At 34.9% G+C, this 18,124-nt stretch overlaps 1 protein-coding gene across 17 annotated transcripts in view; it reads right to left on the bottom strand.

Annotated features, from left to right (window-relative positions):
• REPS1 (RALBP1 associated Eps domain containing 1) overlaps positions 1 to 18,124 on the bottom strand; it is a 64,951-nt gene that overhangs the window by 11,761 nt on the left and 35,066 nt on the right. For 7 of the 17 annotated variants that reach the window (XM_038176552.2, XM_038176550.2, XM_038176547.2 and 4 more), the window contains exons 7-12: positions 17,867 to 17,930; positions 16,830 to 16,984; positions 10,091 to 10,230; positions 5,577 to 5,657; positions 2,537 to 2,624; positions 1,563 to 1,664 (exon numbers count right to left, since the gene is read on the bottom strand). In XM_038176552.2, coding sequence (XP_038032480.1) covers positions 1,563 to 1,664; positions 2,537 to 2,624; positions 5,577 to 5,657; positions 10,091 to 10,230; positions 16,830 to 16,984; positions 17,867 to 17,930 — 630 coding nt within the window. The remainder of the gene's footprint in view (positions 1 to 1,562; positions 1,665 to 2,536; positions 2,625 to 5,576; positions 5,658 to 10,090; positions 10,231 to 16,829; positions 16,985 to 17,866; positions 17,931 to 18,124) is intronic. The other 10 variants (XM_038176540.2, XM_038176542.2, XM_038176551.2 and 7 more) reach the window with 8 other exon arrangements.

The raw sequence follows: 18,124 nt of genomic DNA, 5'->3' as shown, positions 1-18,124 counted from the left end.
AGAATATCCATTTGTAAGAAAACATTTCCAAAACAGTGATATTTAAAAAAAAAAAACAAACAAAAATACATTCTACAAAATAAAATTGAAACTTATTTTTAAATGGATTCTGGCACAGATAAACACCAATAAGCAAATAAAGCAAACACTGAAAAATGAGATCAGTCCAGTAACTGAAGGAAATACATTACAGACTTTGTCACTGACTTAGCACAGAAGTTAGTCAGATAGTATTAATGCATGACTCCAGAGAACCATGAAAAAATTAACTATCAGGACAGTAAATCTGCAAAAGAAAATCTTAGGATTGACAAAAAAGTATCAGATTTTCAATACAAAGAAGTATCAGAAATTCAGTTTCTAGGGGTAGCTTATGTTAAACAATTTCTTCAGGATTCACCCAAATGGTGTTACCCACAACCACGCTTACAAAACTGACAATAGCCATTTCTTTCAGTAAAAGAATGGGCATCCCTTAACTCAGTTTGAGAAACTACAGAGTGGCCTTTGTTACGCCAAAACCAGGTTTGTTGTATTTCAGTCTTCCTCTCAGGGAAGAATCCTTCCTGGTATAACAAAAATTACAGAAGTAATTGTACAATTACAAAGGTTAAACTATACTCAGGTAATGGAGTATGAAAGGAGTCTCAGAACTTAGATCCTGCATATCATAGTAACTTTTCTACTGCAAGACTGTATTTGCTTATTCTTTCTTTTGCATCAGAGGGCTTCCTACTGAAAATGGAACTGTGCTTTGAAAGAACACAGGCCCAAGAAATTACCTTGGAAGAGAAGGGTGTCATTGGAACAGTTCATGAAAAAAAAGAAAAAGTAAACAGAGCAATTCAGAAGGTGCATTTTTGCCATTTATATTACAACTGAAATACTTCTGCCTTAATGTGGCACAGTGAAGAATTTAAAGTAATGAGTTCTTCAAACTTTATTTTTACTGAAACATGTTCCCAGCTAAAAGAGAACAGGAAAACAATCTCCAAAACAAGTCTGTTTTGAAGCTCTAGATCTCATTCAGGCTACTTGTAATCTGGGACCTCTATGACTAATGAAACCAAAATAATGCCAAACTTTTTGGACACAGGAGATGCTGAAAATCAAGGAGGCTATTATAAGCAAATAAACACTTGAAAAGCTATACCTAAAAAACAGTATCTAAAATTTTGTTTAGTATCTAAAACAGGTAACTGTCTGAAAATTTTATTGTCAAGAGGTTTTCACTCATCAAAAAAAGTTATACAGTTCTGAGGAAATCAGAATTAAATGATACTTAGTCAATTCCACTTTCCATACATTTCAATTTCTCATCCTAAAATTAAAATAGAAAACAAAGACAAAGAATTGATAAAAATGAACATTTTTGAACACAAATGCAGGAAATTATCTACAGTGACATTAGCAGAACCTTCTTAACACTATTTCTAATACATCATATCAGAAACATCTCTATTCTCAGGATATGTTTATCTCATTTTAGAGCATTTCATCCACTGAATATATCTACATTTTGCTTAACATAAAAACAAGATCAGAAGGTATTTGATACTTACTAACTGTATTTCCAGGTGTATATTTTACAGATGAACTCATTTTGTTTTCTTCTGGGAGATCAGGTGGTTTCACAAGTAGTGGGCTAGTAGGGTTAGTATGATCTGGACAGAAAAAAATAATCAGTCTAAATAAAGAGATATAATCAAACTAGCTTTTACTTATGAGGTTAAAGCTTCACAGTAGCTTTCTGTGCCCTTATCTGAAGTGCTATACTGAAGACTAAAACTGTTATACTTTAAAATAATTGAGACATCAGAAGCGTTAACTTTGAAATTTACACTTTGTGTGCATTTCTCAGGATTGAGAGTTGTGAATCTCGATCTATTTACAAGGCTACGGAAATATTAAAAGAAGCATGTTGAGAACAGTTCTCTATTCTCATATGCTGAATGCTGAACATTACTTCAGGAAATACTGACATTAGCATGTGTCTATAAATTGAGACTGTGGACTCCATTGTTCAGGGAAAATTATCAGACAACCTTGTTTATTCTTGACCAGAGTATAAAGTAGGTTTACAGATAACTTTCAAATGCTATTAGGTTTCAAAAGAATAAACAGTATTTTTGACCACAGCAGTGTAAATTGACTCTTCAAAGCTCAATTTCCTGTTAAATACACGATTTATCAAAGCAGGCTATGTTCCCCATCTTCACAGCCACCTCCAGAGTTTAGTAAGGAAACCTATACATTCTTGAGGCCCAAATCAAGCATATACCATAATGCTTCTTTATTACTCCAAGCAATAAGTCTTCTACAGATGGTGAAATCCTCACTGTAGCAAATGGCTAATTCAAACTCTGCATCTATCTGAACAATACTCAAACTCCTAACTCAGAAATTTCATGAATTGTTATGCTGGTTACAACTCAAGATATTTTCAAGTAGAAAAAAATAAGTCAGGATATTTAAGGAAGCAAACTCAACTCTAAGTGTACAACACTTTCCTGATTAGCAAGGGAAAACATCATACCACTTCCAGTTCTTTTGAGCTCCATTTCCTGCATGTGGATTTTGCTTGGAGTCATTCTTATGGGAACTGGGTGCACAATTGCAGTATCCTGTGGAGTAGATGGAGTAAGTGGTGTTAACCTAGTTTTACATTGTTCCCTTAAGAGTCCCTGACACCATGTGAGAAGTCATTTCTAAACAAAAATCCCGAAGTCTAATTTTACACAGTTCTAGCGAATTTAACATACCTATAAAACCAAAGCTGTATGAGCTGAAGTTCCTCTAACCATTTATAAAGTGTAACCTAACATTCTACTTAAAGCACATTCAAAATGTTTTGCTAGATAACCACGACTATTGTAAATAGGACCCCAATTTTGACAGCTTTCCATAATTTTTGGCATACTGAAGTCTGTTCATCAAGTGCATCTTCAAAAAAAAACCTTGAAAACCCTACTCCTAAGCTTTTTTTATGATGCCTCAGAAAATTACCTCCCTTTAAAATGGTATGACTAATTCCCAGTAAAATAGGTACTTTGTAGTATTTTAAGACAAATAGTTTCCGTCTTCTTTAAAGTGGTAAAAATCTTTGAAATTTTAGTATAATAAACCCAACAGAATGTATCTTTAGATAGACGTTGACTTTACACTTCAGCATGTTCTTTGCTATTCAGACTAGTGACTCCATTTCAGTGTAATTTATAGACAGCCTTTTTCACTTGGATAGGATACTAAACTACGTGCAGATAGCTTTAAATATCTCAGAAATTTTGTTTTGTCCACAACTTAAAATAGTCATACTCATGTGAGATTTTTACTGTCATCTCTATTCAGAATACATGAATGGAGGGAACAATGACAGCATAAAAAAATAGATTATATTCTTTCCCTAGAAAAGACATCAAGGTTCAAAATTGCTGTGGTATCAGGTGCTTAATCTGGTTTTGACTGGTCAAGTAGATCACTTTCACCAAGAATAGTACATTTACATTATTCATTTGTAGAACTGTTTAAACTGATTTGCGCTACTCGACACAAATATAAACTTTTAAGACCACATTTTTAGCTATAGCTCAAACACTTGTCACATGAGGCTTCTAGGAATACATTAAGATATATTGCATTTTTCTCCCCTGTAGTGGGATTATCATGCAAAAATCACTTGCTGCAGTTACTTCAGCCCTCTGCTCTAATGTGCAGCTACTACAAAAATAATTTGTCTTGATTAAATGGATTTATACGTAAAGTACTAATAAAGATCAATAATCTAATTTTACAGAAAGCAACTTAACATGCTACCAACTTTCCCTTATAATAGGGCCATTATGTTAATATACCAGGAGATAAATGTGTTTTTAAAAACGTTTTCTATTCATCTTTTTCCTCCAATGAAGCTGCTTTTCCAATTGTAAGAAAAAATAATTGGTCTATGAACTTACTCTTTAGATCATTATTAATAAATACTCAAGAAAGCTACTTCTCTCCCTTGGGAGAGCATCAGTAGTTGAAAAAAAATCACTGCACCACTGCTGAAACCATTAAAATAAGAAGCCTGAATGCTGTTAGTGAAAATTTGCTGTCATTTCTGCTTACTGTAAGAAGACACAGTTACCAAGCATCAAAGATGCTTGCTGTTCTTTAAAAATGTTCTCAACTACAAGAATTGAGTACAAACAAAGGCATTTACCAGTATAAATTTCCATTGAATTTATATTTATGTACACATGTATACGCACACACACAAGTATATGGCTAGATATGAGGTTTCCACACATCACAATTCCACTTTTAAAGTTAACTGCACATGGGAAAATTTTGAAATTCAAATTTCTGTCATTTAATAATTATGTGCATGAATATATTACTACCTTGTTGTGGAAACAAGACAGCAATTCTCTACATTGTTAAGTAACTATATACAAAGAGAAACAACCACTAACTGATTTCAAGAACAACTTAAAAAATATAGCGCATTTAACCCTAAAAGGTCTATCTTGGAGATGAAAAGAGGCTGCTTTTTTTTAACTAAGTGACATTTTAATTTAAGTATTCCAGGCAATTCTGCACACTGGAGACAGTGCAGTTTGAGTTCTAGCTTCCAGCATCTTTCCAGCATCTATAAATGCTATTTGCACATAAATATCAGTGATGTCTCAGACTGGAGTACTAATAAGAAGTATATATTTGTGTGTATGTACTATACTTGCATATATATGCAATTTTTGTAAATATTATCTTTTCAGAAGGGGCGTGTTTAATATTAAAAGCAGTTAAATGCCTATTATGTGCACCTATTAGATTTTGCTATATAATCAAATGACAGTGGACAGTGACATAGGGGTAATTGAATATGTAAGAAAAGCAGTAGGAAAAGTAGCAGCTAAATTCTAAAGTAATTTTAATGCACCTCAGAATCATTTCCGTGTTATATGTCCTGAAGTTTAAAACCAGCAGAACATGAAACAATGTAGTAGATTTCTGGCTCCGAAGCTGGACAAGATATGTAAGTACATCATCATTCAGGGCACTCCTCCCTAAGTAACATTAAAACAGCACAGCTTTTGCTGGAGAAATACTAAAAGCCCAATTAATAACCAAGTCACTGAAAACATTAAGAGTATGAAATATTACTTCCATTAAAGCCTGATAGCATTTTCAGTTAAGTTGACATTATTAGCTCCTAAGATTTTGTGCAAATAAAGATCTGCAGCTTCAAAGAGATACTGAAGACAGAATCTGAAAAGAGGACTAATTTATCACTGGGAGTGGCCCTTGAGTTAACTCATTTTCAAAATATATTAAATGCTTTGTCTACTACAGGTTTTGATAGCAGTGTTGTATTCCATCTATACAAAGAAAATTAGCATTCACTGCACTCAGATATTAATCTTAAGCAGTACCAGAAAACTTCTATTCCAAAAATCAGCAAAAATAATTAATAAGCCTGCCACCATTCCCAAAAAAGCAGTTCATGAAATCATGCATAACAGCTATATACAATGAATGGAAATTCAGTGTTAATAAAATTAATTTCAAACAAGCAAGCTAAGTGATTGACTTACAGGATCAGCTGGTGCAATGTTAGAATCAAATTGGGTCAGAGTTTGTGAGCTTGAAGAGCGTTCGCTAAATGTCTCCCACTGCTGAACAGACAGAGGAGAGAAGTCAGCATGATGAGAAAGATGGGAGTAAAAGATCACTGAGGAGGACTTAGCATAGTAGTTCGGATGTTGCACTGGGAAGTACTGTATTTGCACTGGGCAGTACTTGACTTAGAAACCACAATAACGTATAAAAAAAATCTTTCTATTTCAATCTGATATTGTTGTGCAACCAAGTTTATTGTCAGATTATCAATCTTTTTACATTTCATAATGAAGATACAGGTGCACAGTCAACTCGGAAATTATATCGGAGTTTGCCAGCGAAAGTCATACAAGTTAAAAAACTGGTTAGCCAAATACTGTAGAGATTCCATCAGTGCCACCTGTTTGTGATTATAAGATCTACAGAAAGGTTCCTCAGCTTTGTAGTTGCCCAGTGTCAAATGTATTTAGCAAGCACTGATTTTCTTACAAAGTCTCAGATAAATGAATGCTGAGCAGAGTACTCCAATCACACCAGTTCAGCTTGCCAGTGCAACTCCTGAGAAGTGATTCTATTCTGTAAGAGTATTTTTACAAATCTAGATCACTGTCAAGGCAAAGAATTAAATTCAAACATACTGTTGATTGTTAAAAGCAAATAAGTCAATCTCTGAACAGTTTTACAAGATATAGGCATGCTTTATCAATACACAGTTGTCAAGAGTCCTCATGCTTAGTAAATTAAAATACAACTGGATCAATGAAGTACCAAAGTACATAAAGTTAATGTGATCCAGAAAACTAGATGTCAAATCACAACAGGAATGCTGAACTTGTTATATCTTGGTAAAATAACGTATTAGCCTATTTTCAAACAAGATTTTTAGCACTCAGAATGACAAAAATGTTAGTATAGTCATGAAAATAAATTAATACTCTTGTCCCAGCTCTAGAGACAAATCAATGCGAATGTTTCCAGATGATACAGGACGTGGTATATGGTGTTAGTCAACCCAATCTCATGCACTCCTCCACATGAAGAGATATTAAATTAATAGTCTGTATATAAAACTAGTCCAAAACAGTATTTCAGAAATAGCTCTTTACAGAAATTCCTAAAGATCTGTTTTCAGTCAGCTGAAATTAATTAAATGAAATCTGGAAAAGACCCACTGAATTTATAAGAGCCTTGATGTGTGATACCTTGCAGAGACAGGGCCTTACTTTTCATTCCAGACTTGCCAACAAAGGCAAAGACCATGGGATGTCATTCAGCTTTTTTTTTTTTTTTTTTTAATCCAAAACTACACCTTTTTAGGGAGGATGTAGAGCTTTTCCTTCCTGAATGTTCCATCTTGCTTATTGTAGGAGTCAACTTACTCAGTGGCACTCCACCCCTCCATGAAGAAGCACCACTGCAAGTAGTATGGAACTACACAGATGTGTTTAGTCAATTTTTACTAGGTGAAAAATTCAACAGCCAAATTCTGTCAGCCTTTTCCCTGATTTGGCCTCTTGCCTTTACACGGCTGCTCATTTTCATGAAATATGCAGTTTATTTTTATTTTAAAACTACCACTACCCTTTAAACTTTACTTGGCTAGTGGCTTCAACGTTACTGGCTACACTGGCAAATAGACTGTTTAATTACAGAAATCTCGCTTCTCAATTTTTCAACACTTTCATAAAGGCATACAGCATACACGTTATAACTAAAATAAACACATGTATATATATGTTTTTTTTATATATTTAAGAGATGAATGCTGAATTTACATCTTATTCCAGTCCTCCAAAAACACACTGCAAGGCATTTATTACTTGTCCTCAGGATCCATAGCTGGGCACAGATAAATGAATATCAACACCTGACTAAACCAGGGAACATGCTATTCATGCTTCATCTTGAGATGAAGCCAGAAGCTAGTTACTGTTAACTCCCTGGTTAATAACAAGTTACATATATCTCACGTCTACTGGACTGTACCTAACTGTGAGAGATTTAAGAGTGCCCACAATACAAATAACTATCTAGGATAAATCTTCCACTAGCTGAATCTAAAATACCTGTCTTTAAGACTTGTATAAATCTTACAACTACTTTCAAAATATTTACTAAAAGCTACAATTCAACAACCTGAACAATTACTAGAACTGCCTAAATATCTGAAACAGTCATGAACTCAAAAGCAACTCTCCGTATCTGTGTCAAAGCTAATATGACACTAGACTGCTTTCAACAAAAATTTAATAGGCTTTTCAATTTTTTAAGCTCTCAGAACTAAATGCTCAACATTGAAATTGGATGGAAAAGATGTCTAAAATGAGAAAGAAGCGATCAGTGGATTGTAGAGATGAGAATTTGAATAGAGATGAAAATATGAAGAATGGAGTATCCAGGTAGATTTTTACGGTGTTCCTTTATTTTGAAGTTTGAAGGTGACAACTTGTTCCATATACTTTGTGAGCTTACACTAACTGAACCTGGCAACTGGAGTCTGAAATTCAACTGCGAGCTAGAAAAAAATAAAAGAGTAACTAATGTTTTTTAAAGTAACTGGGATGCAAACTGCCTGGAATGGCAGTTGATCCAAAGCTGCATAGCTTTTTCAAACAACTCATTTGTTGATGACAACTACAAGAGTCAACAGTTAGACTGGTGCCTGCAGTAATACCAGAAATTTTTTCACAGCACTAAAACCTTGAGGACTTTGACCTAACTCAAGCTGGAAAGAAAATGCTGAGGAGCAAGCATGCACAGCGTACAGCTGAAGAATCAGAAGTTCCGTTATGTTAGATCAAGAACTCAGCACTTAATGTTTAACTCTTATTTTAGTATAGTTAATGTTTGGTAGTATATTTAGTCAGAGAACTTTTCCAAAGCTCTTAAAGTCTGATTTGATTTTCAGGAGAAAGTATCACGGTCTCTAGCTGGATATATAAAGTCAGTTTTGTAAAAGAAGGTCTTGGCTGATAGCAAGTTATAATTAACTTTGCTCCGCCAGTGTAATTGTCCTATATTCAGTTGATTTGAGTTGCATTGGGCCCTGAAAGAATTTGTTCAACTACAATGCAGCTTACCAAGTTAACTTAATAAATCTTTATCATAAGCATGTGGGAACATACCAATGCAAATTTTAATACATTTGGAAAGCATTTACAATATTTTAGCAATAACTGAGTATCTGCTTGCCTACCTCTTAAAACTTACTTTCTACCAGCAATCTAAGAGCCACTCTGTCAAACAGAACTCAGATTCACTACTTCACACATTTTTTATTTAAAGGTACTACTGTGAGGTTTGCATTGCCCTTGAAAAGAAGGGTGGACTCTTACCAGATCTCTTTCCCCTAGAGATAAAGGAAATTTCCTCTGCTCTTAACCTTTAATCCTAAAAAAATAATGTATTTTCCATTTCATACTGATTGCTTTGGTTCCTCTAAAACTTTTACCAAGAATCTTCTAGTCACTTGAATTTTAAGTAAGAAAGGAGCTACAAAAAGCTCTTTTAGTAAGAGGCAAGATACTCAGCTACTGACAGAACTATCTTAGATGTTAAAAAGTTTTAGAATCCTCTTGAGAGTCTCATTGTTAAAGTAACTTCAATACTTTTTTCTCTTATAATGAAAAATAAGCCTACACCATCTTTGTAGTATGGTTGCAGTCAGGAAATCAACTGAGTCTCTGAAATCAGAATAAAACACTGGCTTGTTCTGATTAAAACACACAGACTAAATAGGTTAAAACAAAGCAGTAAGAAGCTCTAGGAGTTAAACTCTTACGGACTTTATAAACAATGGACAATTTGTAAATAAATCCCTTTTGGTAACCTCAGCTCCAAATGCTGACAAAATACAACCTACTATGTAAGCAATCCTATACAGTAAATACAGACAGCAAACAATGACCAAGTGAATACCTGGCAGCACAAAACAGCAAAAATTTAAAATTTAAAGAAATTTACCAGTGACTGTCTTGAGATCCAACTTTGTTTTTGATGTAATCCCAGAGCTATAATTTCTCTATATTACTTGTGAAGCATTTTATATTCTGTGGTAAAATTACCTCCAGAGATAATCTCAATGTCCAGATACATCAGAAATTTATTTTGAGATTTATTTTGAAGTTTTGCAAAAGCTTTGGCTGTAAAAGCCTTCAGTCATAAAATACTGAAACACTGAGAAATAAAAAATGAATTAAATCTCTCCAATAGGTATGACATGAGATCATTTAGTGATGAAAATAAAGCTTAATTAATATTATTGACAGCATTTTAAACACTAGCTCATGTCACAATAAGACAAAAATTAAACATTTTTACAATTCAATGTGTGGAATCTTTCACTGATTTTGTATCTGTTGTTCTGCTGAAGTTTCTGTCAATGCATTCACAACTTGCAATCAACGATACACTTATGAATTACGTATGCATACAGTTTAGCTATTGATGGTGGGTGGCAATGAAACAACTCTTAGATAGAAATGCTAACCTCACTGCTCTGATTCAATTCTGGCCAGGTCTGGTTTAGGGATGGCATTGATGGAGACTTGCTTGGAGGTGCTTCTGCTGGAGAGCTGGAATAACCTACCTCACCGGTCTGTTCCCCAACTTCTGAAATGAAAGAAATGACTATAAACCAAAATCATGAACGGCATTCAGTTTGTTTTCAAACAAACAGCTTCTCTGGTCAGCCTGTGCCAGTGTCCCACCACCCTCTGAGTGAAGATTATTTTTTTTCTGAATATCTAATATAAATCTACCTTCTTTTAGTGTAAAGCCATTATTCTTTTCCTATCCCTACACCTCCTGATCAGATTATTCCAAGTAAATACCTAGCAACAGACAAAACAGTCAAATCACATGTACCATCAGGTGCTACCCTTCTTTAGAGGATCTTCCTGAAAAATCAGACTTTGAACGTTATTCCAAATCTTACTGGCTTCCCACCCGCTTCAGGTTTTAAATAGCACTTTCAAATCTTGATTATACGTACAGGTAAATATAATTACTGACAAGATGATAAAGTAACTTTACACTTGTGTTTATTAGCTAAAACCCAGCACTAGCAAGTTATCTTACAGAATAAAATACGCCCTTACATAAGATAAAGTAAAAACGGTGTATCAATGCAAACAAAAAATATGAAAACAGATGAAGTAAACCACTCCCTTAAAAGACCATTCTGCAAAGAGGATTTAAGTTTTAAGCCTCTTTACGAAAAGAATGATGTTTCCATTCATTTCATCTTGCAAACTGAACCAGTCTAGCAGCTGTCACATTGCAACTGTACATTGTTACTGTAATTACAATTTTCCCTGGGCTTTCAGCAGGTAGAATCCCTTGCAGAAAGCCTCGTCCTCCAGAGTTGTACCAATTTTCATGATGCAGCACTCTTTTGTTCTGTTCTAACTATAAAGGAATTGGGTAACCTAAATGTAAACAGCAGATTAGACATCCTGCATGACACAATGAAATCCTGCTTAGTGTCAGCTAATTTGCTACACAGACCACAAGTAATGCCTTGAAAGCTTCCAACAACTGAAGTTCAGTTTACAAATGTATAATGTAGCAAGAATAGGTGGAAAAAGTGACTGATAACTAGCTATACAAACTAACAATGTCTATAGACCAGAGAATTAAAACTCTGAACGAGGTAAAATACTGTAGAAGACTATTTAAATTACCACTTAAAAGGACTGCTTGAAAGAAAATAATGCAGAAATTATAATCTATAAAAAATTTTAAAAGGATTGGTTTCAGGCTTCTCAGCAACTAAACTCTACAGCCTGATCTTCTGCTGTAACTCTGTATTGTGTCTGCTGTCTTTCATCGTGAAGAAGCTCATGACAAATCCAACACCAGATGGTGTTGCATGGTTTGGAGGGGGTGGGGATATGTAAAATTGCTGCTCAGAGAAAAATTCAAACTGGGAATGCTTGAATGAATGGTGGCCAACCACACCTTGAAAAACCAACAGCAGCCAATATTTCTGAAGTACTACTAGAGACAGCAGGAGGCACAGCCTAATAACAATATCCAAAACTCTTCCAGAAAGAAATAAAAATTGTCCCATCTTAAGCCCATAATCTAACACCTCAGTCTTTAAACAAAAAGAAAACAGAGAAAAACCAGTAACTTGTCAAAACTTCAAAGGTCTTATACACTTTGAGTAAACAGCCAGGTGCGAAGTTGAGACTTGTTTCCAAAATTATGCCCAGTACCTGTACGACTGTCCTTCCGAATAAAATGCCTTAAAATATTAAAGATACAAGCTGTATCTAACATCTGCTTTAGGAAAAAACTGACAATAAACATTATATCAAGTTATCAAGACCTTCAGAGGCAGCATGATGTCTGCAAGTAACCAGTATGACATTGCGGCCACTGTACACAACATTAATATACTAAATTCAACATATACCAGTAGTAATATTTTAGAAATACATATTTCTACTACTAATCTTAAATGCAATGTTAAAAAATAAAAGCTGAAAACTGCTGTGGACAGGCTACGTGGCTACCTGTAATTCAAGGAATTTACAGATACCCACATGAAAAATTAAGACATTTCTGAAAAAGTTTGAGTACAGCTAATGAGACACAAAGCATGACAGATTCTCCATTAAAAATTATCCAGAAGCATAAAATTAATTCATAATTATGCTGTATTTTGTTAAAATTCATAAGTCATGCTCTATTTTGTTAAAAACTGTACTTTTTAATACAAATGTTTTTAGTTAGGAATGACATAATTATGAAATACACTTTTAGCCTTAAAAGCATCCTGTAGAAATTAAGTATTATTGCAAAAATTCAATCTGTTTTCTGTTATTGAGGAAGGCATCTCTGAGAGACAAAATACCAGCAACAGAAGAACTAAATTTATTTTCCTTAAAAAGAAGTGCCATTGCTGCAACAGCCTAAACAAAAAACAAATTTACAGAAAAGCAAAATCTGCTCTGAGTTTCATAAAGGATTGTTAGCTTTTATAAACAGAGATAAAATTGAGTTTAAAGGAAAATATTGATGTTAATTTTCACAATAGATGTTAGACTAGTGTTCATTTCAGCTGCAGATCATAAATTCCATCAAGACAGATGCTATGAACAGTACTCAATTCTTGAAATAAATGTTTAATGACTTGGAGAGAAGTATCTGCACAATTTTCTGATTTCATACTCTCCTCACTGCAGTTTTCTTCTACAGCTAGTTTTTACGTTGACACATCTGACTCATTCTGAAAGGCTGACATTATCTATTTACAAATACCACAACACAATGTTGTATCTTAAGTGAAGCTGCTGCAATCCAGATGGTTCTTTTAAGTGTATGATCCAATTCAAAATACTAAAACCATTCAAATGCATTACAGAATTGCCACATTATTCTAGGAACTTAACACACCTCATTTCTCTCCCTGATCAGCATAAAGATCACAGAATCATAGAATGCTTTGGGTTGGTAAGGAATTTGAAGACCATCGAATTCCATCCCCCCCCATGGGCAGGGATGCCACCCACTAGACCAGGTCGCTCAAAGCCCCATCCAGCCTGGCCTTCAACACTTCCAACCCAAGCCATTCTATGATCTATGAAGGACGGGGCATCCACGACTTCTCTGGGCAACCTGTTCTAGTGCTTCACCACCCTCTGAGTAAAGAATTTCTTCCAAATATCTGAACTAAACCTACCCTCTTTTTAGCTTAAAGCTACTTCTCCTTGTCCTATAACTACACTCCCTGACGAAGAGTCCCTCCCCAGCTTTTCTGTAGCCCCCTTTAGGTACTGAAAGGCTGCTTTAAGGTCTCTCCGGAGCCTTCTCTTCTCCAGGCTGAACGACCCCAACTCCCTGTCTTCATAGGAGAGGTGCTCCAGTCCCTCTGGACTTGTTCTAATACTTCCATGCCCTTCTTGTGCTGAGGGCCCCAGCGCTGAACACACACTCCAGCTGGTGCCTCACAAGAGCAGAAGAGGGGAAGAATCACCTCCCTTGCCCTGCTCGCCATGCTCCTTTTGATGCAGCCTGGGGTATGGCTGGCTATCTGGGCTGCAACTGCACATTGCCAGCCTATGCTGAGCTTCTCATCAATCAACACCCCCAAGTCCTTCTCCTCAGGGCTGCTCTCAATTCATTCTCTGCCCAGCCTGTATTTGTGCCTGGGATTGCCCTAACACAGGTGCAGGACATTGCACTTGGCTTTGTTGAAACTCATGAGGTTCACACAGGCCCACCTCTCAAGCACGTCCAGGGCCCTGCAGCTGTTATCCCTTCCCTCCAGTGTGTCGACCGCACCACACAGCTTGGTGTCACTGGCAAACCTGCTGCGGTGCACTCAATCCTGCTGTCCATGTTGCTGACAAAGATGTTAAACAATGCCAGCCCTAGCACTAACCTCTGAGGAACGAGGAACACCCCTCGTTACTGATCTCCATTTGGACACTGTGCCATCGATCACAACTCTTTGAGTGTGACCACACAGCCAACTCCTTACCCACTGAGCAGTCCATCCGTTAAATGAATGTCTCTCCAATTTAGAGACAAGAATATTGTGTGAGGTTATCACCACCTCCTTTAAAAATTGTTTTCAAAATTCCGTGGGGCAACAGTGCTATACCACACAAAATTCAAATGGAAAGATACAGCAAGTTTCAAGTGCAGAGCTGAAGCTTCCATGCTTCCAGCATGGAAGATGAAGGAAAAGTTTCTAACCAAAAAAAAAGTAAATAATGGTACTGTTAACACACTGAAAAAGTTTAAAACTGATAACAAAGAAAGTAAAGGGAAAAATCAAGTAATTCACTTTCTTGAACTGCCTGAAAGTATGGTATTGTTGCTTCAGTCAGCAGAACAGGATCACTAACACAATTTTTTTCTTTGAGAAGGTTGTTATCCCACTAAAAATTTAGTCAAAAAGCTATTTCAGTGCCATACTTTACAGTTCCTATTTCTAAGGTGGCTGTGTAGTGAGCTTTTATTGAAATACAGCTTTTTATGGGAAAAAATATTAAGAAATTTAACTGGTTGATCTTTCTGAGCTTAATTTATAGTCCTCAGGGTGAACACATCTTAATATACACAGTAACCTGCACTTAGATATATTAGTAAATTTTAAGTATAAATTAATAGGTTACAGAAATACGGACTTGAACTGCTGCAACTACAGGTGAAGTTACAGCTAAGTCAGTAACTTCTCCTAAAATATTTAATCATAATATTTATCTGGTGATAAATCCATGTCAAGTGCTAGAAAAGATTAGCTATTTCCAACACCAGTGGCCCAAATATAGAAATAAAGAAATACACTTAACTGTATAAAACTTAAGAAGTTTGCAAGTCTCTTTTCATTGTTGCCATTAAAAACATCAGCAGAATCAAGTATCGGTTGGATTTTATTTATTTTTAGCATAGTTTACACAGCACAGTAACCTTTCAATATTCACCAGAATAAGATAACTTCCCTTTAATATGAGAGAGGAAAAACATTTTTAGTCCTTCTACAAGAAGTTTTTCCTCAAATTTAAAGACTACTTTGTACTTCATAAAAATAAGTACAAGTTTTAACAAAGCTGCCTGTAAAATAACATATACAACTTCTTGGTTTATGTCCAATATATAAAGTTTCCAGACAACTTCAGTTATATGACAAAACTCTCAAAATTGGCTATGCCAATGAAAGCAGTGGACCAACCAGGTATATATGTAGATATTTCTACATGTATAACAATATATTTTGTTATTCCATATCCTATGAAGATGTTGCTTGGCAATCACCTTGACGCAAAAATAGAGTGGATAGTTTTTAGGCATTTGCTAGACCTTCACCCAATTAATTGTAGATTTTTCTTACGGAAGTCTTCTCCATAGTAACGTGCTTACTCATACTGAGAACACTGTAGTTGCTGCTGACTGCAGCTGAGAGGCTGAGGAACTGAGCTACTCCCACAGAACATGGTTTAATTATTAAAGCATAGGTAGCAAGAGCCACTCTATCTAGTTTAAGAACTCATCAATAATTGCCAGGTTAAAAATCTCTGAAATCTGACAAACACAGTAGGAAGGGACCCCCCTTTTGAAATATTTAGTAATAAGAAAAGCTCTAGAAAACCATGATACCCGTACAACACCTACAGTATAACCTGACATTCCAAAGCAAAGACTGCTTAATGTTGTTTTTCTAGCCAATAGATTTCACTTTTTAAAAAAGCAACACAAACATAGAAGTCATCAGTAGTGAATGGTACCTAAAAACATCTTTCCTCTGAACACAAGATTGTAAGCAACATTAAAGTAAAAAGGCTACAAGTTTTATTACCTATTACCTATATTCAAAGCCTCACCATCAAGAATGGTAAGAATGGAATTCTGAGGAATTATCTGAAGTTAATTTTAACACAATTATTTGAAGTTCTACAAAGATTCAGTATTCAATGCAAGTATAGTATTTATGAAGTAGGTTATAAATATTCAGCTTTATTTATCTGTTTTAAAATAAAAAAAGATTGCCAAAACCAGCCTGTTTTTAAATAGCACATTTACATGGGATAGTAGTTTGCTTTTCAGTGATGCTTCCACCTTGCTTTCTAAGTGTTTTAGACAAATATTAACAACCTGAACTCATACATTCAACAGTTTACCTGGGAGCAACCAAATCTAAAGGACTATGCACAGAAAAATTAGTTGTGAGGGCAACAGAGGATAAATTCTGCTGTTTAGTCAAGTGTAGAATTAAAATATCTGTGCTATTTAATCCTGTGCTTTTAAACTGTCCTACCCCTAGCACTTAATCTCAGAATATTTTTTAAAGTACCTTTAAGACTTAGAAACTCATGCCCTATTTTCAGAAGTTTTAGCAAACAAAGCATATTTATTTGAAACCAAGTTTGAAGTACATTTGGATTGGTAATTTGGAATACAATGGTAACCATGAATAAATCTATATTGTGATAATCTTGTTTTCCTTAAGTCACCTGTAAAGAACACAGGCTGCATTTCCAAATGAGACCATATGTATACTATGTTTAAATAGCATCTCCATGTAGAGAAATATATATGTGCTTGGATTACATCTGAGCACCGATTAAGATTTCTAAAAATTGCACAATGATTCACTTTTCACCAAGTATAGCAAAATGATCACTCACAAAACCTACAAGTGTCTGCTGATATAATGTAACCTTAACTATGACATCAATTGCAAATACCAAAATTTGTGCTGAAAAATGTCTTACCCGTTGAGTCTTCCAAATCAATCAGTTTAGGCATTAAACTTTCAGGTAGCTTTTCTGGCAAATCATATCCATTCTTCCTAGCAACCACCAGATGAAATGCAGCACAGAACTCATCCAACGTCAGTGCACCGTCTTTATCAAAATCCGAAAGTTCCCTAAAAAAGGAAAACTTAGTATAAACATAACAGAATTTCTTAAGTTTATTTCCAAATGACAAACTTTTGTTGTGCTACTTAGAAGATCAAAGAATGCAGCCTGTAGTTTATTTACCCTATTAAGCACTCCATATTAGTGCTACGTGCTTTATTCTTCAAAAGGTGAGCTTTTATCAAGTGACATTTCTTAGAATATATTTAAACCCACTTATTTCTCTCCATTTTGTTCAACTTTTACTCCTTTCCCTGCATTTGAGACAGTACTACACAACGTTATTGGTCTCAGATTTCTGGTATACTAAAGCACTTTCTTAAAGTGCCTAGAAATGATACTGCTGAGGTAACATGATTTGTTTTTCAACAGGAAAAAATGAGTTAGAAATCATTACACTGTTTGAAAGACTAAATCTGTCAAGGTAAGCCATTTAATGATAGAATGCAATGATGCAGTATAAATTCTAGAATACAATAAAAGACAAGATCTGCATCGAGTCAAAGACGAATTGATTATAAAGTACCACTAATTGCATTTAAAAATATTTGCATCTGTATGTTTAAATAAAACATACTGAGACTCAAAAAATACAGAATTAAGAAATTTATTATTTGTATTTAAATACAACTTTAACAATATAAAATCTCAGAGTACTTCTTACTCTGAAGGGCTTGAACTTTCTTCACAAGCTAAAAAAATGCTTTTTTAGTAGTGTCAGGCTAGACCCATTGAGGCCCACTGAAGTAGTATTTGCATAAATGTAAGACTAAACTTGCTAGAGTAATAGTGAAATGTTACTTAACACAGTCTAGAAAACAGAAAATCAGGTAACTGATTGCCAGGTAGCTGTGATCTTTCAAAACAATCTCAATACGCATTACACTTACCAAATATGAGAAAGTTCAAGAATAGGTAGTTTTGATTTAGTGAAAAATTCTTTAGCTGCAGATCCTGAAAAATTACAATAACAATTTTTAATATTTGAACCAAGTTAAATAATTAGAAGATTTGCAGATTTATGATCAAGGAGATAAGCTACTTGGCAAAGGTTTGGGGAAAAAGCATAACTTATTTCTAGAACTGAAGCAAAAAAGGCAAATGGGTTTCAAGTCCTTTCTTGAATTACACTGCAGTTTACCAGGAAG

Source organism: Anas platyrhynchos, chromosome 3 (assembly GCF_047663525.1).
Source record: "Anas platyrhynchos isolate ZD024472 breed Pekin duck chromosome 3, IASCAAS_PekinDuck_T2T, whole genome shotgun sequence".
NCBI lineage: Eukaryota > Metazoa > Chordata > Aves > Anseriformes > Anatidae > Anas > Anas platyrhynchos.
Note: the sequence above shows the minus strand (reverse complement) of the source record. Positions and strands in the feature narration are given on the sequence as shown.